The 21,211-nt window shown below is 51.4% G+C and overlaps 1 protein-coding gene across 1 annotated transcript in view; it reads right to left on the reverse strand.

Moving 5' to 3' along the window:
- LOC107117359 (voltage-dependent L-type calcium channel subunit alpha-1F-like) overlaps nt 1–21,211 on the reverse strand; it is a 140,721-nt gene that overhangs the window by 99,486 nt on the left and 20,024 nt on the right. The window contains 7 exon segments of the mRNA XM_015419459.1: nt 3,200–3,349; nt 5,635–5,641; nt 8,016–8,134; nt 11,366–11,446; nt 16,007–16,173; nt 18,794–18,897; nt 19,011–19,207. Of these exon segments, the coding sequence (XP_015274945.1) occupies nt 3,200–3,349; nt 5,635–5,641; nt 8,016–8,134; nt 11,366–11,446; nt 16,007–16,173; nt 18,794–18,897; nt 19,011–19,207 (825 nt within the window).

Below are 21,211 nucleotides of genomic sequence, written 5' to 3' on the forward strand. Positions count from 1 at the left end.
GACCTCTGTGGATAGGATAGCTGGGATATTATATGTCAGACTGATGTTGCATTCAGGATAAAACTACATTTGAAGCGCTTAGGGGGGCAGGTAACTTGGAGAATAAGGATGAACAAGTGTTGAGTGTTCCCAACGGGTAACTAATTACTTGAAGTGATTCAAAGTAATTCACGGAGATAATCTTATTATAAGAACCCAATACCAGCTGCACGGCATTTTGTGAATGGCGGTACTTGAAATGATTATTATATGTAAGCTGTCTGTGACTATTATTGTCGATACGCGGTAAAGTGTTTTTAAAAGAAAAAAAAGTAAAAGATTCTTATAGATCAGGAGGGGGCGGGGGGGGACCTAGAAATTATCTACCTGCCCCCTCCCCCAAAACCGGGAACCAGCCCTGGCTATATGGCCTGGAATGCTCATTCACCTCTGTTTATTTCAGGCAAGAAATTGTGATTGGCACTCCCAAATGCTCAAGGGGGGGAAAAACATTTGGCTTTTAAGAAACATTTGGCTTTTAAGAAACATTTGAAGATGCCTGTGATTGGATCTGAAATCTTTTATGCCAGGGGTGTCAAATTCAGTTTGGTGTAGTGGTTAAGTCCACGGACTCTAATCTGAGAGAACCGGGTTTGATTCCCCACTCCTCCACTCGCAGCCGCTGGATGACCTTGGGCAAGCCGTAGTTCTGACAAGAGCTGTCCTTGAAAAGGCAGTTCTGGAAAGAGCTCTCTCAGCCCCACCTACCTCACAGGGTGTCTGTTCTGGGGAGGGAAAGGGAAAGATGTTTGTAAGCCGCTCTGAGACTCTGAGTGAAGGGCGGGGTATAAATCCAATCATTTCTTCTTCGTCTTGATTTGTTATGAGGGCCGGATCAGACAGGAATGTCACTTTGTCGGGCCAGGCCATGTGTGCCATAAAATGTAATGCCAGGCAATGTTCCCTCCAGGGGTCATTTCGTAGAGAAAGAGGTGCAGGAGCTCATTAGCATTTGCATATGCCACGCCCTCTGACATCACCAGAAGTGTGTCAGAAGGCTACACCCATCGCTCAGGCTCCACTGGACTTTTTTGGATGGCTAGCTACGGGGGGGGGGGAACGTGCAGATCTGTATTCGCAGAGGAGGGAGGCCTTGGGCGGGGGGGGGAGCTCTGCAACTTACCTGGCTGCTTCTTGCTCTGACTGAGGGCTGCTGGGAGCAGGGGGTGGGACTTGTTGCATGTGCCCGCCCCCTGGGCTCCTTACTGCCGGAGCTCCGCTCCTGTGCGCTCCTGCAGGAAATGACCCCTGGTTCCCTCTAAGCTGTGGAGTCTTGTGAGCAAGAATTCTACTTTGTGAGCGACTGGTATTAAAGTTGTGAGTGAGCCATTTGGCGACTGCATAAATCAGTTTGCTCTGGAGAACCTCCTTCCTGAGCTAAGATAAAAATGTGTGGGCCGGAGGCTAAAAAACTGTGAGCCAGCTCACGCTAACTCAGCTTAGAGGGAACACTACCGGAGATATAAACTGTATAAAGGACAGAAGCTGGTAAACTGTGAGTTGTTGCATCCTCACTGCAAGGCCCCCTGGGCTGGGAGGGAGGTCCAAAGGAAACCCCATTTGGGCAGACTGGATAGCCAGCGGTGCAGCACTGGGCAGACACTCCCACGCTGCTTGACTGCTGCAGACGAGTTTGTTCCGCCATTCTGAAGCCACGATCAGAGTAGCTCCGCCCACTCCCCCCTGAACAGTCTCCTGGTCCCTCCCTTGCGCTAGTTGCTCGTGGGCCGCATAAGAGCCCCGGATGCGCCGGTTCCGGCCTCCGGGCCTTATGTTCGACACCCCCGCTTTATGCATACATGGTTTCACACTGAATAGCCGATCTGGGAAATACAGGTTCGAATCCCCACTTGGGCCACGGAAGCTCGCTGGGTGATCTTGGGCTAGTTACACACTCTTGGCCTAACCTACCTCACAGGGTTGTTGTTGTGAGGATAAAATGGAGGATAGGAGAATTATGCAAGCCGCTTTAGGTCCCCATTGGCGGGATATAAATAAAGTAAACATTTAAAGTAAACCACCTGAAGAAGTAGACGAGAGAAGCCCTATATGGCCTGGGTCCGACCTACCTGAGGGACCGCCTTTCCCCGTATATACCCCCAAGAGCACTTCGGTCAGGGACCCGGGACCGTCTGGTGGTTCCGGGACCCCAGGAGGTACACTATGCTGCGACAAAGACTAGATCCTTCTCAGTGGCGGCCCCTACCTGGTGGAATGAGCTCCCGGAGGAGATCAGGGCCCTGCGGGATCTCATGCAATTCCGCAGGGCTTGCAAGATGGAGCTCTTCCACCAGGCCTTTATGTAGGGGCCGCCGCCCTCACCACCACTACCAACGGTGGAATACCATCAAGATTGGGAGTGCCTTGATACCCGGCAGTACGGTGATCTACGCGGCAGCAAGACCAGCTGACTCGCTCGGACTATTTACTGGACGAACAACTTTAGACCATCTTGGAAAGTTAAAGCACTTTATTATTAATAGTATGTATCGTTTTTTGATTCTATGATTTTACTGGATTTTATTGGATTTTATGTATGGGCTTATGCCCCTGTAAGCCGCCCTGAGCCCGCTTGCGGGGAGGGCGGGGTAAAAATACCTAAATAAATAAATAAATAAATAAGCCGAGCCGAAGCCAAAAAAGCCGAGCCGAGCTGAAGGAACAACAAGCAAATCCCACCACTGGGTGCCGGTAGGCAGTCCCCGCCCCTGACTATGTGTGTGCCCATAGATAGGGATAATGAAATATGTAAGCCGCTCAGAGACCCCTTGGGGAGGGTAATAATAATAATAATAATAAACAGCAACAGCAACAGCAACAGCAACAGCAACAACAACAACAATAAATAAAGTAAACAGCAACAACAACAATACTACTACTACTACTAATAATAATAATAATAATAAATGATGGTCCCTAGCAATGCTCCCTCTAAGCTGTGGAGTCTTGTGAGCAAAAATTCTACTTTGTGAGCTACTGGCATTAAAGTTGTGAGCGGGCGGTTTGGCGACTGCATAAATTAGTTTGCTCTGGAGCCATCCCCTTCCTGAGCTAAGACAAAAATGTGTGAGCTGGAGGCTAAAAAACTTTGAGCTAGCTCACACTAACTCAGCTTAGAGGGAACACCGGTCCCTAGCCGGAGCTGAGCTGCCTCCCCCACCTTGGATCTCCGTGAGCCAGTCAGGCTGGTTGTAATGCTCAGAGGCGATGGTGAGGGTGTTGAGGAAGACCAACAGCAGAACCATCCAATAGAACGAGACGGATTTGACAGCCAGGCGGCATTTCTTCCGGAAAAGGCGGTTCAGGCGTCCCAATCGGCGGCTGCAGCGGGGGGAAAAAGAGGACAGAAGCCACTGTTAAGACGCTGGAGAGCACAGTTTACCCAGGCCAGGTTTGCAGGAGACGGGAAGAGGGGCACGCTACTCACCCGGATTTCGTTTTCCAGAACTTGCCTCTGTGAAAGAGCAGACATAAAAAGAGAGTTCACCAAAAAAAGCCATCCGTTGCAGAGATCTTTCCCCCACTTGCAAAGCTGCATGCTCATCTGTGGTACAAGGACTGCTGTTCACAGAGGAATGCCATCGACACTGACAGCATATCACACTTAACAGATATGCTGCCAAACTTAGAAGAAGGTTCTTATCTTTATACATGAAGCTCTTTTATACTGAATCAGACCATTGGCCCATCAAAGTCCAACACTCAGACCAGCAGTGACTCTCCGGGGTCTCAGGTCAAGGCCTTTCCCATCACCTACTGCCTGGTCCTTTTAACTGGAGATGCTGGGGATTGAACCTCGGACCTTCTGCATGACAAGCAGAGGCTCTGCCATTGAGCCCAGCCCCTCCCCAGCTTTTGCCTTCCTCCTGTACTTTTAGGAAGAAATTCAGCAGGTTAAAAAGTTCCCGTCAGTGCATTTCCCTGCCAGAGAAAGCTTCTCCAGCTACATATTAGGCTGTAAAGGACAGAAGAAGGGTGAAAAGAAAAAGTGGAGGAGAAGAAGAAGAGGAGGAGGAGGAGGAAACTGGATTTATACTCCACCCTTCACTTGGAGTCTCAGAGCAGCTTACAATCTCCTTTCCCTTCCCTTCCCCACAACAGACACCCTGTGAGGTAGGTGGGGCTGAGAGAGCTCTTTCGAGGCCTGCCCTTGAGAGAACAGCTCTGAGAGAACTTGGGACTGACCCAAGGGCACACCAGCAGCTGCATGTGGAGGAGTGGGGAATCAAACCCGGTTCTCCCAGATTAGAGTCCGCACTCCTAACCGCTGCACCAAACTGGCTCTCTTGGAAAAACATTTTCCCATGTGAGTTCCAGTACGGTGAATGGAAGCGGCTAAGGAGCGCTTGCAGATTGATCGTACTAAGGAGTGAGGACCGTTTGGATTTCCTGCCTCAGGCACAGGGCTATTTTTGGGTAGGAACGCACAGGAACGGAGTTCCGGCTGGCTCCCAAGTTGGCCACGCCCAGCAGGAACTCATTAGCATAATAGGCCACACCCAAGAGCAGGAACTCATTAGGATTGGCTACATTAGGGGTGTGTGGCCTAACATGCAAAGGAGTTCCTGCTACAAAAAAGCCCTGGGTTTTGACAACAAACAAGGTAAACAGAATAAGAAGCAAAAGGTGGGTGTGGCTGGATGACCACACTTCTGGTAACGTGGGGGTGCGGCCTAATGTGCTAATGAGCTGTGTTGTCAGGGGTGTGGCCCAATATGCTAATAAGCTCCTGCTGTTGGGGGTGGCCTATTATGCTAATGAGTTCCTGCTGGGCTTTTTCTACAAAAAGAGCCCTGCTCAGGCATAAATGTATCTTAGACCAATCTCGGCAACTGCTTCCTCCTGGCCAAGCCAGAAGGTCCCTGCGGTCCTTCGAGGCAACACTCTGACTCTGCCCTATTAGAAGCTGCTCTTGCCTGCCAGAAAAGAGCACGGGCAGGAAAGAAAGACATGACAGAGTGGAGTCTATTGGGTTCAAATTGCTTTACACTATTACATCGTAGAGCCAAGTGTACTGCGAGTGTTGCAGCTAGAGCGAATGCGACACGCGTGGTGCTGGCTGATAAGAAGAATCGCCGTTTCCCTTAGGTAATAAGACTGTGAAATCTTCATCACTGAGAAAGCAGAGCCACCTACTGATGCTTTATCACACCTTCAGTGGCAGGAAAAAAATCCCCTCTGGAACGAGGGCTTGCCAGCTCTGGATTGGGGAATTCCTGGAGATTCTGGGGGCGGAGCTTGGGGAGGGTGGGGTCTGGGGAGGGGAGGGACTCCAATGGGGTATAATGCCACAGAGTCCGACTCCAAAGGCAGCCATTTTCTCCAGAGGAACTGATCTCCGCAACCTGGAGAGCCGTTGTAATTCTGGGAGAGCTCCAGCCATCACCTGGAAACTGAAGTCAAGGACAAGAGATCGCAGGTTAAGCTGAACTTCGTAGGAAAACAAACCGTCGATATGACAACGCAGTCGTGTTTAGTGGGAAATATATCTTCTTCAATTATCCAGTGAGTAAAAAGGTAAAGGTTCCCTTGCTCGAAAGCCAGTCGCGTTCGACTCTAGGGTTGCGGTGCTCATCTCCGTTTCCAAGCCAAAGAGCCAGCGCTGTCTGAAGACGTTTCTGTGGTCATGTGGCCGGCATGACTAAACACCAAGGCGCACGGAACGCTGTTACCTTCCCACTGAAGTGGTCCCTATTTATCTACTTGCAATTTCTCGCTTTCGAACTGCTAGGTTGGCAGGAGCTGGAACTAGAGACGGGAGCTCACTCCGTCTTGCGGCACCCGGGTCTCGAACTGCTGAACTACCGACCTTCCACAGCCTGCAGTTCAGCGTCTTAACCACTTGAGCCACCGCAGCATCCAGTGAGTAACAAACCATTAAATCGACCCATTTATTTCAAAGGAAACAACTTTAATGGTTTGTTACTCACTGGATCATTAAAAGAAGATATATTTTCCCCCTCAACACGACTTCGTTATCGTATCACGGTTGTTTTCCTACGACGTTCTACCACCTGGAAACTGGCAACCCTATCTGGAACACATGAAGCTGATTTTATACCATAACCGGACCACTGGTCTACCTAGCTCAGTATTGTCTGCTTTGGTTGGGAGCCTCTCCCGACCTCTCACGGAATAGTATTTCCTGGCTCTGCAGTTCAAGATTCACTGAATTCCGGGGGCCAGGGACTGAACTTGGGACCTTCTGCGTGAAAAAGGTCTGCTTTGGTCGCAAAGGGAGAGGAGCTAAGGTTGCCAGGTGCCCAGTGTTAATACGGACAGTCCAGTGTTTTCACTGACTGTTCAGAGAAAAAATGAAAAAATACCAGGCTTTTAAATGTCCGGTATTTTTTCAGTTTTCCCCAAACAGTCAGTGACAATACTGAACTGTCCGGGTCAACTGGCAACCTTACCAAGCCCAAACAGCACAAGGCACGCCGTTTGGGCTTGGAGGACGCAGTGCCAATTCCAAAGGTGAAGCGGGCAGCAGCCGCTGGTGCTTTGAGCTTGGATTGGGTGCTCCGCCCGACGTAAACAGCCTGCTTTGTGCTGTTTGCGCTGGGAGGATGTAGCGCCAGGGGTCGTGGACCAGCCTGAGTCCAGTGTGGCTGAAGACTCCTCAGGAGTTGAGGAGCCACATGCAGCCAGCTCTGAATCAGCTAAAGCTAGGAGGAGGGGGAGCACCCACCTTGATCCACCCATACCTAGCTCTGAAGTAGCCTACGAAGCACAACTGCAGGAAAGCAGCCCACCAGTCTCCCCACCCCCACCCCCCGGTTAATTTAACAGCAAAGGGGAAAAGCTCCAGCAAGACTTAATGACACGCAGACGGAGTGCTCGCCTCTTGGCTCGGTGCCAGCTGCTTCGTGATAGCCTTTCTGAGTAAGTTCAGGAGCACCTCCGAACAGATTACTGTAAATCAGGCTTGTTAAGGAATGCCTGTATAAATCAGACCTGGAGAACTGCAGACTGTGGGAGCAACTGGTCACCACCCTGTGAAATTTGTGACCACAACCCCGGACTCTGCCTGCCTCCTGCAACCTTTGGACTGATCCTCGACTCTGCTTTTCGGACCTGCCCGAACCTTGCTGATCAACTACCTCGGACTGCCTTGATTCTGCTTTCCTGAACAACCCACGGACTCTGACTGCTGCTCAACCGCTATTTGATCTCTGGACTGGGCTCTTGACTGCGGTTTTGTTCTGTTGCCTTGCTCTGTGGCCCAGCTCTGTTCCCTTGCTCTGCCTGTATTCCAGGACACCAAGACCAATTCCCCACAAGCAGCTGTGCCGCCCTCACTCTTCCGTTTGCCCCGGTTGTATCGGTCAATTTCACACTATTCGCTGCACGGGCGCATTCTGGCCTGCCTCTCGCCCCGATTTCCCCCCGCATTTTCTTGATCTCAAAAAACAAGGATCGAGAAGACGCGAGGGGGGAATTGGGGGGAGATGCAGGTCAAAATGCGGCCGTGCAGCAAATAGTGTGAAATTGACCAATGCAGCTGGGGCAAACGGAAGAGAGGGCGGCACAGTGGCTTGTGGGGAATCGGTCCAAGTGTTGGTGTGTCTGGTATTTTCTTTTAAGACTCTGGCAACCCTGAGAGAAGCTGAAGGCATATATTTCTCATTGCCTCCTTCCAGGAGCCAGGCTGATGAACCCCAGCACGTGGGAAATGGAGGTAGAGGAGGAGGAGACTGGATTTATACCCCGCCCTTCACTCAGAGTCTCAGAGCGGCTCACAAACTCCTTTCCCTTCCCCTCCCCACAACAGACACCCTGTGAGGTAGGCGGGGCTGAGAGAGCTCTTTCCAGAACTGCCCTTGAGAGAACAGCTCTGACAGAACTATGGCTTGCCCAAGGTCACCCAGCAGGTGCAAGCGGAGGAGTGAGGAATCAAACCCGGTTCTCCCAGATTACAGTCCGCACACTTAACCACGACACCAAACTGTTTGCATTGGCCCATTTTCTCTTCCCACCCTCGTCGCTTTGGTCTGGCAAACTCACAAGCAAACGTCGCAGCAGCGGTTCGGATGATGGTCTTCGTCCCCAACGTTCTCCGTATTCACTGACGTGGTTTCGCTGGCAGCAAGACTGGCTGGGGAGAGAAAGGCAAGTTGTTGTGTTTTTCTTTCACCTGGCAGACAGTATTCAACCAACACAACTGATTCCCGCTCAGAGGCACTGGGCCCCATTCAGATGGACTCCGATTGCTTTACAGGTTTAAACCAGGAGGCCCCAACCAGGGCCGGCTCCAGCTTATTTTGCACCCTAGGCGAGGATCCCTTCTGCCCCCCCCCCCGTGCGCCCACCAATTTTCAAAAATAAATGCATTTTAGGAAGAATGAAAAACACAAATAATCAATAAACTCCCAGAGTACGGGGCCGGGTGCAGTTTGGTGCCCCTAAGGGCTGTCCCGCTCTAGGCGATCGCCTAGTTTGCCTAGTGAGTGAGCTGGCCCTGGCCCCAACTTTTTTTCAACCTGTAGGCACCGGGCACCTTTGGAATTCTGACACAGGATCATGGGCGCAATGACAAAATGGCTGCTGCGGGAGGCGGAGCCATGCACAAACACCCAGGGAAAGTCCAAGTGCAGTGAAGAGGAGGGGTAACGAACTCTATACACTGGGAAAGAGGAGTGAGAGACAAAATAGAACTGGCACTGCTGCAGCAGGGGGCCACCAAAGCACTGTTATTTTAATCTGCATGGCCAATCAGGAGTTTAGGGCACCAATGAGAAGCTGGGCTCGCCAAGGGGAACACCCGCTATCTGAAAACACTTGGCGGGCACCAGATGGGGTATCAGTGGGCACCACGTTGGGAACCCCTGGTTTAAACTCGATAATCAAACCTGTTACAAGTGACACTTTTCCTTCGTGAGACACAAAATTGTGATCTCTCCCATGGGAGGAAAAAAACTGCTAAGGTGGGAGGCAAGCATATATATTTAAGGGAACCGAAATGCTTTTCTGCATCCTCATTTTCCTTGCTTGTGAGTTCTTATTGCTCTGGCGGGAGGGGTTCTGCTCTGTGGGTCTTTTGCTCCCTCTAGTGGTTGATGAGATATGACATCGCTTTATGTGACCGCAGATTTAAACTGCAGGTTTTTATGCCGGATACAAAGCGCTATAATATCGAATCAACCACTAGAGGGAGCCAAACACACGCAGACCAAAGAAAGCCCCTGGAAGCAGCAGGAACACCCATGCGAGGGAAATGAGAATGCAGAAACACTCGTTGTGTCTGTCCTACTGTTGCATATGGTTTTTTTTTTAAAAAAAAAAATTAAATTATTATTAAAGCTTATATACATAATCTTACATTATATCATTTGTACAATCATTCTACCCCCCTCCCTCCTCCCCCCTCCCTCCTTATAGTATCTTCATATTTTTAACCATGTGCACAAATTCTTCATTCGTATTTGGATATTTGGATTGGCTTCCCCCCTTTCCCCCCATTCCTTAGATCCCACCCATTTATTTGTGATCCTTTGACATTTCTCTTCCCATGTCTCTTCAGTAATTATCTGTGCGAATATATCTGATTGTACACGTTCAAAGACATAATTATTCCATTTTTCCAATCCCAATGCTATTACAGCCATCCCGGCTAAAACCATAATTTTATATAACTCCCGTTTATTTCTTTCCACTTTTTTATTTCCCAATATTCCCGAAATAGGCAGGTCCCTATTAATCTCTATATTAACTTAAAATAAATCAAAGATAACCCTTACAATCTTTTGCCAAAATTCCTTAACCACTTTGCATTCCCACCACATACGGGCATACAGGCCTACTTCTTGGCCACAGTGCCAACACTTTGGATTCATTCCTTTAATCATATCTGAGCCGGAGTTCTATACCACTTCCATATAAATTTCCTCACCAATTCTTTATCTCTATCTGTTTTAATTTGATTTATACCCTTCATTATTTCTTGAATCACTTTCTGATGCATTAACCCTTCTCCCTCCCGTTTATTCTGCATGATCCTTATGATCCTTACTGTTGCGTATGGTCAAAAGGACTTTGTGGGTTTTCAAAGAACGACAAAGACTTGCAAAAGCGGTGGTGGGGGGGAGGATCTGTACTAGTACGCGCCATGCTCAAAGATCCCTTTTCAAACACTCTGGGGGAAAGTCCCACTTGTCTTCAGACTGAAGACAAACATCGTATCATCCCCTGGGTGCACCCGGCTCAGCTCCCTTGCACCTTTGCACCCGGACTGTCAGACACACCTGCACGTTCGGGAGGTAGAGCAGGTGCGGCAGCATCATGTGTGCCTTCCGGGGGGGGGGGACTTCAAAGAATGGACAGGTGATCAGGTGCCAGAGTGGAAAGGCATAAAGCGGCCTTATACTGGGGTCAGGCCATTGGTCCACATCACCCAGTCAGTACTCTGACGGACAGCAGCTCTCCAAGCAGAGGCTTTCCCCCGGCCCTTTTATGAGAGATCCTCTAACTGAAATGGCTGACAATTGAACCTAGATGGTATGCATGCAAAGCAGTCGGGGACAAGACCAGGAATTGACTACTCTTGCAAGGAGTGAGATCCCTGCCGCTCGTGGCCACAAAATGGCTGCCACAAAAGATGGAGGCAGCCACAAAATGGCTGGGGCAGCTGACTTTCAGCCACACCGTGAAGATCCTTGCGCTGTGATGACAGTCGCTGCCAAAGCAAGGTTTCTAAAAAATCTGCACTGCCAACCAAATCTCCAGTCCAGGGGGCTGTGGCTCAGTGGAAGGGCCCCTGCTTGGTATGCAGAAGGTCCCAGGTTCAATCCCCGGCATCTCTATCTAAAAAGGACCAGGCAGGAGGTGATGAGAAAGACCTTGACCTGAGACCCTGGCTGAGTGGCAGAGCCTCTGCTTGGCATGCAGAAGGTCCCAGGTTCAGTCCCCGGCACCCCCAGTTGAAAGGACCAGGCAGGAGGTGATAAGAAAGATCTTGACCTGAGACCCTGGCTCAGTAGCAGAGCCTCTGCTTGGCATGCAGAAGTTTTGGGTTCAATCCCCAGCATCTCCAGTTAAAAGGACCAGGCAGCAGGTGATGGGAACGAGCTCTGCCTGAGCTGCCTGTCTGAGTAGACAATACTGACCCTAATGGACCAAGGGTCTGATTCAGTGTAAGGCAGCTTCCTGTGTTCAGGTTATAATGGCCATTCATAACGAATAAGGAACAATAGGCTAAATTTCTGAGTTCAGTGGACTCTGGGTGGGGCACAGGTGAGGTATGGAATGGAAACATGGAATCTCTCCCGCTGCTTAGACCGCGAAGGGACTGAAACGTGGAGACGAGAAAAGAGGAAAATGAGGACATTACTGTGAGTGTCGGTGGAGTGGTGGTTGTGTTTGAACCATTTCTTGCCTCTCTTCTTCCCCGTCAGGTCTGCCACAGACATGCCTTCCGCAGGGGAGGTACCGAGGATGAAAGGATAGACGGAGGGGAGGCGGGGAGAAGGGGAAGAACAGGGGCCAGTGAAAATGGATGGAGAGGGGGGGGAAAAATAAAACTGGTATGAGTCACATGACCAAAGATGCCAGAGAGAAGGGGAAGGGTTAAATCCTGAGGAATCGAAGTCCCTGCTGTTTTCCGAAGGGTCACGTTTCCCCACCCCACCCCCGGCCTGCTGTTCTATTCATCCGTGGCTTCCTCTCGTTCCCGCAGAGGATTTCTCCCTCCCAGGAGCAAAAACGCAGTTTGCCCCCTCTCGCGGCGCAGCACGGGGATTCCCGGAAACAGGGAAGTCCGATGCTGCGGAGCAACAGGGAACAAGCTGCGTTTTTGCGCCTGGGACTGCGGAAACATCTGCGGAAACGAGGGAAAGCAGCGGAGGGATACGCGTGCAGGCGCGGGGGAAACTGGACGCTGCGGAAAAATGTCACGGTTGGTCTGTTCGCCTCCGTGTTGGGTCCCCCAAATCTGTCTTTGTTTCTGAGATGGAGACGGGATCCCAACTGTTTTGAGACTGTGGGGACCTTTATGATACAGCAGGGTGGGTGGAGCCACAAAATGGCTGCTGCAGCAGGCGGAGCCTGCCGCAAAATGGCCGCCACGGCTTACCTTCAATCACACGGTGAAGATCCTCGTGCTGTGGTGGCAGCCGCCTTCAAAGGGATGTTTTTAAAAACCCGCACAGGCGATCAGAAGCCTTGCTAGGCAAAAGCCTACCTGATCCTGCCCACTTTCTAAAAACACTTGACGGGCACCAGGAAAGGTGTCGGCGAGCAGGTGCCATGGTGCCTACAGGCACCGTGTTGGAGACCCTGGGTTTGGTGTAGTGGTTAAGTGTGCGGACTCTAATCTGGGAGAACTGGGTTTGATTCCGCACTCCTCCACTTGCACCTGCTGATGTGACCTTGGGTCAGTCACAAGCTCTGGCACAGCTGTCCTTGAAAAAGAGCAGTTTGTGTCAGAGTTCTCTCAGCCCCACCCACCTCACAGGGTGTCTGTTGTGGGGAGGGGAAGGGAAAGGAGTTTGTAAGCCGCTCTGAGACTCCAAGTGAAGGGCGGGGTATAAATCCAGTCTCTTCTCTTCTTCTCTTCTCTTCTTAAGAACTGAAATTCCTGGGATTTATTAGTTGTAGATTTTCTGGGCTGTGTGGCTTTGGTCTTGGCATTGTAGGACCTGACGTTTCGCCAGCAGCTGTGACTGGTCTCCTCAGAGGTATAAAAGGCTGGACAACACACCCAATTACCATGTCAGATTACCCAGGGAAGCCATTGAAATTCATAAACATAAACACAATTTCAACAGGAAGGAAGAGAGTTTACAAATAAATAGGGCATGGTTTCCTGTCCTGAAAAACACAAAATGCTCTACATCTTACAACAGCAATAAGATTAGAATTTCAACAGCCCATCAATATGCAAAAGAACCTCCTCAGGAAAGCTCCTCCATTAGCATGTCACAGCCTGGAAAACTCCTACAAGAGAACGATTCAGTCCTACCCCACCTTCCTAAATGACCTGCCAACCATTTTTCTTCTCACCTTGACACAGAGAGTCCTCCATCTTTCTGCGTTATACCTCTGAGGAGGCCAGTCACAGCTGCTGGCGAAACGTCAGGTACCGCAATGCCAAGACCACAGCCACAAAGCCCGGAAAAACTCCGGCCGTGAAAGCCTTCGACAACATTTTTTGGGATTTGCTCTGGAACTTGACAGCAGCACGCCAGCCTTGCGTGTGCCTCCGTCCGTCTCTCCCTCCCAGTTCAGGTGGTGGAAGGGTTGAGCCCAGGAGCCAATGGCGCCGGGCAAAGAAAGAGCAAATCAGAGGAGCCTGGGAGACCCAGGTTCGAATCCCCACATCGCCACAGAAGCCTGCCAGGTGACATTGAGCCAGTCACATACCCTCAGCCTAAAACGAGCAAATCAGAGGAGCTGAGCGAGGGAATAGAAAAGGACATCTTCGCTTTTCTGTGGACGGAGGCAGCCGCTGCAGCCACATGCCGGGCGGGCAAGGCGCAGTGGAGAGAGAGCCCCTCTGGCTGGCTGGCGGACGGGCAATGCACCGTGGGTGCGCCCGGCCCGGGCACGTTCCACTCAGCGATAAATGAAACAAACAAATAAGTGGTGCAGGGAGGGAAGAAGAAGAGGTTTTTATACCCTGCTTTTCTCTACCTGAAGGAGTCTCAAAGTGGCTTACAATTGCCTTTCCCTTCCACTCCCCACAACAGGCACCTCGTGAGGCAAGGTGAGGCTGAGAGCTCTGAGAGAACTGTGACTGACCCAGGGCCACCCAGCTGGCTGCATGTGGAGGAGTGGGGCATCAAACCTGCTGAGGGCATGGTGTAGTGGTTTAGAGTGGTTTGATTCCCCCCCCCCCCGCTGGGTGACCTTGGGCCAGTCACGGTTCTCTCAGAGCTCTCTCAGCCCCACCTGACTCACCAGGTGCCTGTTGTGGGGAGAGGAAGGGAAGGCGATTGTAAGCCACTTTGAGACACATGAGGCCCGCTAGGTGACCTTGGGCCAGTCACGGTTCTCTCAGGACTCTCTCAGCCCCACCTGCCTCACAAGGTGCCTGTTGTGGGGAGAGGAAAGGAAGGTGATTGTAAGCCACTCTGAGACACGTGAGGCCTGCTGGGTGACCTTGGGCCAGTCATGGTTCTCTGAGAGCTCTCTCAGCCCCACCTGCCTCACAAGCAGTGTTCCCTCTAAGCTAAGTTAGTGTGAGCTAGCTCACAGTTTTTTAGCCTCCGGCTCACACGTTTTTGTCTTAGCTCAGGAAGGAGGGCTCCCGAGCAGACTAATTTATGCAGCAGCCAAATCACCTGATCAATACTAGTAGCTCACAAGACTCCATAGCTTAGAAGGAGCATTGCTCACAAGCAATGTTCCCTCTAAGCTGTGGAGTCTTGTGAGCAAAAATTCAACTTTGTGAGCTACTGGCATTAAAGTTGTGAGCAAATGATTTGGCTACTGCATAAATCAGTTTGCTTAGGAGCCCTCCTTCCTGAGCTAAGACAAAAATGTGTGAGCTGGAGGCTAAAAAAACTCTGAGCTAGCTCAAAATAACTCAGCTTAGAGGGAACATTGCTCACAAGGTGCCTGTTGTGGGGGGAGGAAGGGAAGGCAATTGTAAGCCGCTTTGAGATTCCTTCGGGTAGAGAAAAGCAGGGTATGAAAACCAACTCTTCTTCTCCTCCTCCTCCAGATTAGACTCCGCCACTCTTAGCCGCTGCACCAGACTGGCTCTCGAAAACAGACCCGTGGCTTCAGCAGGGAAGGCCCGCTGCCCTTATAAACATGTGTCTGCCTTCGCTAGCATTGCCACTGGCTCGGTGACCCCCAAGTGTCTGACAAGACCCAGATCTAATTATCTCAGTGCCAGAGGGGGTCCCCTCGGAACTCTGTGCCATCTTCTCCTGCCACAGACGATAGCCGTGGGGAAGGGCAGGCAGACACAAGTGAAAAAGACGCCACTAATTGGCTGCTTCTGGGAGTGGCCAGAGGGAAGAACGCAACCTCCGTGCCTCTTCCCCGTCGCCAGAAGGTGGGAAGGGGGGGAGGGAGAGGGAGAGAAAGAACAGAAACGGCGAGGACCAGGCCTCTGGCATTCATTCTGCCACAAGAGAGCCAGTTTGGTGTAGTGGTGAAGTGCGCGGACTCTAATCTGGGAGAATCCGGGTTTGATTCCCCCACTCCTCCATTTGCACCTGGCTGGATGGCCTTGGGCAAGCCGTAGTTCTGATAAGAGCTGTTCTTGAAAAAGAGTAGTTCCTGTCAGAGCTCTCTCAGGTCCACCTCCCTCACAGGGTGTCTGTGGTGGGGAGGGGAAGGGAAAGGAGTTTGTGAGCCACTCTGAGACTCCTTTGGGGAGTGAAGGGCGGAGTATAAATCCAATCTCTTCTTCTTTTACCTCACAGGATGTCTGTTGTGGGGAGGGGAAGGGAAAGGAGTTTGTAAACCGCTCTGAGACACCTTTGGGGAGTGAAGGGCGGGGTATCAATCCAATCTCTTCTAATTATTATTTTACCTCACAGGGTGTCTGTTGTGGGGAGGGGAAGGGAAAGGAGTTTGTAAGCCACTCTGAGACTCCTTTGGGGAGTGAAGGGCGGGGTATAAATCCAATATCTTCTCTTCTTCTTCTCTCTGTTGCCCACCTTCTCTCTGTTGCCTGACCCCCACTTGGCACGACCCACACACTCCCAACAGCTGGGGTTCCTCTGCTCGCCTCAGCCCAGACGTGACCCCCTCAACACTTCCGCCTCTCTCTTTCCCACCCCAAGCGGGAACCCTTCGCGAGCTGGCAATTTCCTCGCGGTTCCTGCTAATCTCGTACTGCTGCAGCTTGGACTGATTCCTCTCTAATCCCCTCACCCGGAGCTGCCACAAGGCCCAGATGGTAGCATCCAGGCCCTCGGCTCTACCGTGTCCCCCCCCCCCGGCACGGCAGAGCACTGTTGTGTGGCCAAGCGGGGCTGGGGGGGGGGCACGAAAGGGCGGCCGCAGGAGCCCTTACGGGTGTGCTTGTCGTCCGTCTCGTCGCCTTCCTCGTCGGGCTCGATGTCTTCGGCCTGCATGATCCAATCCAGGTAGCCCTTCAGGTCTTCCTCCATCTGCTGCTTCTCCCGTAGCTTTTGGAAGTCGCCCCGGGCTTTGGCCTTCTCTCGCTCCTTGGAGAATTCTCTGCGGGGAACGGAATGGTCAGATTAGCCATGCACAGGGCTGCTCGGGGCGGCTGGAAAATCTCCTCAGATGTGAAGCCCACCTGCTGGTAATACAGCCTCTGATGCGGTCGGTTGCCTGTGTCAGGCACAGCCGGGGAGCTCAAGGCCCAGGCAGAGTAGAAAGGGAATGTCAACATGTTGGGATGGCTCACCGGGTTAGGAAATACCGGCCACCAGTGCTCCCTCTAAGCGGTGGAGTCTTGTGAGCAAAAATTCTTCTTGGTGAGCCACTGGCATTAAAGTTGTGAGCGAGCGATCTGGCCGCTGCATAAATCGGTTTGATCTGGAGCCATCCTCCCTAAGCGGAGACAAAAATGGGTGAGCCGGAGGCTAAAAAACCGCGAGCTAGCTCACACTCACTCAGTTTAGAGGGAACACTGCTGGTCCCCAGGTCAGGATCAGGCATAGGGTTGCAGCTTCCAGGTGGTAGCTGGAGATCGCCTGGGATGGCAACCAGTGTTCCCTCTAAGCTGAATTAGTGTGAGCTAGCTCACGGTTTTTTAGCCTCCGGCTCACACATTTTTGTCTTCGCTCAGGAAGGAGGGCTCCAGAGCAAACCGATCTATGCAGGAGCCAAATCGCTCGCTCACAACTTGAATGCCAGACTCAGTGTTCCTTCTAAGCTGAGTTAGTGTGAGCCAGCTCACAGTTTTTTAGCCTCCGGCTCACACATTTTTGCCTTCGCTCAGGGAGGAAGGCTCCAGAGCAAACTAATGTATGCAGCAGCCAGATCGCTCGCTCACAACTTTCATGCCAGTCAGTGTTCCCTCTAAGCTGAGTTAGTGTGAGCAAGCTCACGGTTTTTTAGCCTCCGGCTCACACATTTTTGCCTTCGCTCAGGGAGGGATAGCTCCAGAGCAAACTAATTCATGCAGCAGCCAAATTGCTCGCTCAGAACTTTCATGCCAGTAGCTCACAAAATAGAAGTTTTGCTCACAAGACTCCACAGCTTAGAGGGAGCATTGATGGCAACTGTTCTCCAAGCAACAGAGATCAGTTCCCCGGGGGGGGGGGAATGGCTGCTTTGGGGGGGGGACTCTATGGCGTTATACCCCGCTGAGCTCCCTCCCCTCACCAAAGCCCACCCTCGTCAGGCTCTTCCCCCACAATCGCCAGGCATTTCCCAACCCAGAGCTGACAGTCCTAATCACACAGAACCTTCGAAATAGACATTTATTTACACCAGAGTTGCTGACACCGGAATGGGAAATCCCTGCTGATTTGGGGTGCGGGTGTCGAACCTGGGCAGGGTAAGGACCTCATCAGGGTACAGGGTTGCCAAACTCCAGGCAGGGCCTGGAGATCTTCTGGAATTGCCACTGATCTCCGGACTATGGAGGCCAGTTCCCCTGGAGAAAACGGGCAGCTTAAGAGGGCAAACTCTACAGTATATCATCGATTCTGGGTAAAATCCCTCCCTAGATTCCCCCTAGGATTGCCACTTGCCAGGTCTGGGCAGGGGTTCCCATGGTTTTCAGAGCTTCTGCCTGCCTTCAGCCAACTGGCTGGTGGGGAAAACCCTGCCCCCAAACAGCCACGTCCCCACGTGACTCCCCAACACAACCATGTCACCCAGAAGTGGAATCATCACGTCAGTGACACCACAGGAGGACGCTCTGGTTTGAGGGCAAAACTCGATAGTAAATTTGCCCTCGAACCATAGAATTTTGCCCTCAAACCATAGAGTTTTGCCCTCAAACCAGAGTGCCGCCACGTGACATCGCTGACACAATGATGTCACTTCCAGGTGACATCATTGCATCGAGGACATCATGCAACGTCCCCGCCCCCTCCAGAAACGCCCTCCAAACCCCCCTGCTGGCGCCAGGGTATGACCTGGGCACCCTAATTCTCCCCTCTACAGGCAGTGCTCCTAAATTTCCAGGAATTTCCCAGGCCAGAGTTGGCAACCCTTGCAGGAGATAATGTCATAGACTTCGCTCTCCAAAGCAGACGTTCATCATAATTTCCCCCATTTTGTTGGGTTTTCTGGTCCTATGGCCTCACTAGGCCTGGATTTCAGGGTGGCCTTTTTTGTATTTCCTTAATGGAGGATTTCCCACTAGGGTTGCCCGCTCTGGGTTGGGAAATACCTGGAGATTCTGGGGGTGGAGCCTGGGGAGGGCGGAGTTTGGGGCAGGACCTCAGCATGGTACAATGCAATGGAGTCCACCTTCCAAAACAGTCTTTTTCTCCAGGGGAAGTGATTCCTATAGTCTGGAGATCAGCTGTAATTCTGGATCTCCAGACATCGTTAAGACCTTGGGTTCTGTTATTAGAGAGTCAACATGGAATGTTTCCTTCCAGAGCTGATAAGCAGTAATGGATAAGAATTGGGGTTGCTACGCGCTCAGATCAAGCAAATATTGTGAAACGGATTGTTGACATTGCGCAGCATTTGTTAGCGTGTGAGCGATAATAGAAGAGAGTTTTCTACAGAATTACTACACCAAATGATTTTGCAACGTATCTTTACTGACTCTTCGTTATTTTTGTCACGGATGTTTCTTTTGGATTTCCCACTCCTGGAGGTTGGCAACTTGATGACATAACCCATGCAGGGCCGGAATCGGACTTACCCGCTCAGCACACCCAAAACCAGGTTGAGCACAAAGAAGGAGCCAAAGATGACGAGGCTGACGAAGTAAATCCACGGCAGCTCGTGACCCATTGCGTCCTGCATCTGGGGAAGAGAGAAGGAAGATGTCGGGGAGTGCCAGTATGGGGTTTGCTCTGGGAAGATATGGGTGACGTCACTCTCTCAGCCCCACCAACGGGGAGGGGATGCCGGCTCACCCAATAGAGCACATCGGTCCAGCCTTCCATGGTGATGCACTGGAAGACAGTCAGCATGGCGAAGAAGAAGTTGTCGAAGTTGGTGATGCCCCCGTTGGGTCCTTCCCACTTGCCACGGCACTCACTGTTGTTCACCGTGCATTCCCGGCCGTGCCCGGAAAAGGCACAGGGGGAAGGGTCTTCCTCGGCTTCCAGTTCTGCAAGAGCATAAGAGACTCAGAGACGGCTGGCAAAAACTGGGGAAGAGGGGCAACGTTTCGTGAACTGCTTTAGAATAAAAGCAACATGAAAGAGAGGGGTTTCGAGAGAGAGAGAGAAAGAGAGAGAGACAGAACAGAAGAAGGAGGAGGAGGAGACTGGATTTATACCTCGCCCTTCACTCGGAGTCTCAGAGCGGCTTACAGACTCCTTTCCCCATCCCCTCCCCACAACAGACACCCTGTGAGGCAGGTGGGGCAGAGAGAGAGCTCTTTCAAGAACTGCCCTTTCAAGGACAGCTCTTGTCAGAACTATGGCTTGCCGGAGGCCATCCAGCAGCTGCAAGTGGAGGAGTGGGGAATCAAATCCGGTTCTCCCAGATTAGAGTCCGCACACTTAACCACTACACCAAATGAAAGAAAGGAGTCTGCTATGCCAATCTACGTAGCCAACTTTCACGAACTCTCCAAAAGCTCTCTCCATTGGGGTGAGGCATTCCGAAAAGCACAAAAATGGCCATGGGAAGGGCCACGGCTCCATGGTAGAGCATCTGTTTTGTATGCAGAAGGTCCCAGGTTCAATCCCTGGCACGTCCTGCTTAAGGATCTAGAAGAAGGTGATGGGAAAGACCTCTGCCTGAGAGCCTGGAGAGGCGCTGCCAGTCTGAGTAGACAATACTGACCTTGATGGACCAAGAAGGCCTGATTCAGCATAAGGCAACTTCATACGTTCGTGTGACAAGGAGGTTTCTAGTTTTGTAACAAATATCCAGGCACTTTTGCATAACACTACATGACTTTATGAAAGCAGATGCACCCACTCACAACAAGGGGGCTACGAGAAGTGTTTGGGCAATATTCTGTCCTCAAGGGTATCACCAGATCACCGGGGTTTATTAGATGGGGGTGGTCTGTGACATCATCACAGCTGTTTGTTGGGAGAGAAGACTCACTGCTGGCTGAGTCCTTAACCCCACTCCACCTTTTATTCCTACTCCTCTTTTATTGTGGTACCGCGGCTTTAAGATGGTTTCCCACTTCTTGTTTTATTTTGGTAAGCTGCTGTGAGTCCCTCTATGAAAGACAGAAGCAGGATAATGTATTTAAATAAACAACACCACATTCTTGACTGTGATTCCTGATTGTTTAGGATGCCTGATTGTTTAGGATTCCTGATTGTTTAGGCTCATGCCATGTAAAAGACTTTGCAGTTTTAAAGGGGGGGGGAAGGGAACAGTGTCACAGCAACATAGGGTTGCCAGCCTCCAGGTGGGGCCTGGGGATCTCCCGCTTTTACCACTGATCCCCAGCCGACAGAGATCAGCTCCCCTGGAGAAAATGGCAGCTTTGAAGGGTGGACTCTATGGCATTGTACCATGCTGAGGACCCTCCCCTCCCCAAACCACACCCTCTCCTGGCTCCACCCCCAAAGTCTCCAGGTATTTCCCAACCCAGACTTGGCAACCCTACAGCAACACCAGACCAGTAAACAACGTTTAGATAATTCATGGAGGAGAAGTATATCAATGGCTACTAGCCATGGTGGCTGAGGGGAATCTCCACATTCAGAAGCACTAAACCTCTGAATCCGAGAACATCAGGGGAAGGCGTAAGCTTTCGAGAAACACAGCTCATTCATCTGACGAAGAGAGCTGTGTTTCTTGAAAGCTTATGTTACAATAAAGGTTGTTATTCTTAAAGGTGCTACTGGGCTTGTCATGATCTGGGCTTAGGGCTGCCAAGTCTCGTTGAATCGCGGCGGGGGATCGTCATTCTTTACAGGAGCTCTGCCACGGGGGACGGCAACAGGCGTTGCACCGCCGTCGCCAGGATGTGACGCTACGCGTTGCTCTGGCAACTGGACTCCAAACAGCCCCGTCGCCAGAGTGACGCGTAGCATCACATCCTGGCGACGGCGGTGCAACGCCTGTTGCCGTCCCCCGCGGCAGAGCTCCTGTAAAGAATGACGATCCCCCGCCGCGATTCAACGAGACTTGGCAGCCC

This window comes from Gekko japonicus, unplaced genomic scaffold, assembly GCF_001447785.1.
Source record: "Gekko japonicus isolate JY-2015 unplaced genomic scaffold, Gekko_japonicus_V1.1 scaffold617, whole genome shotgun sequence".
NCBI lineage: Eukaryota > Metazoa > Chordata > Lepidosauria > Squamata > Gekkonidae > Gekko > Gekko japonicus.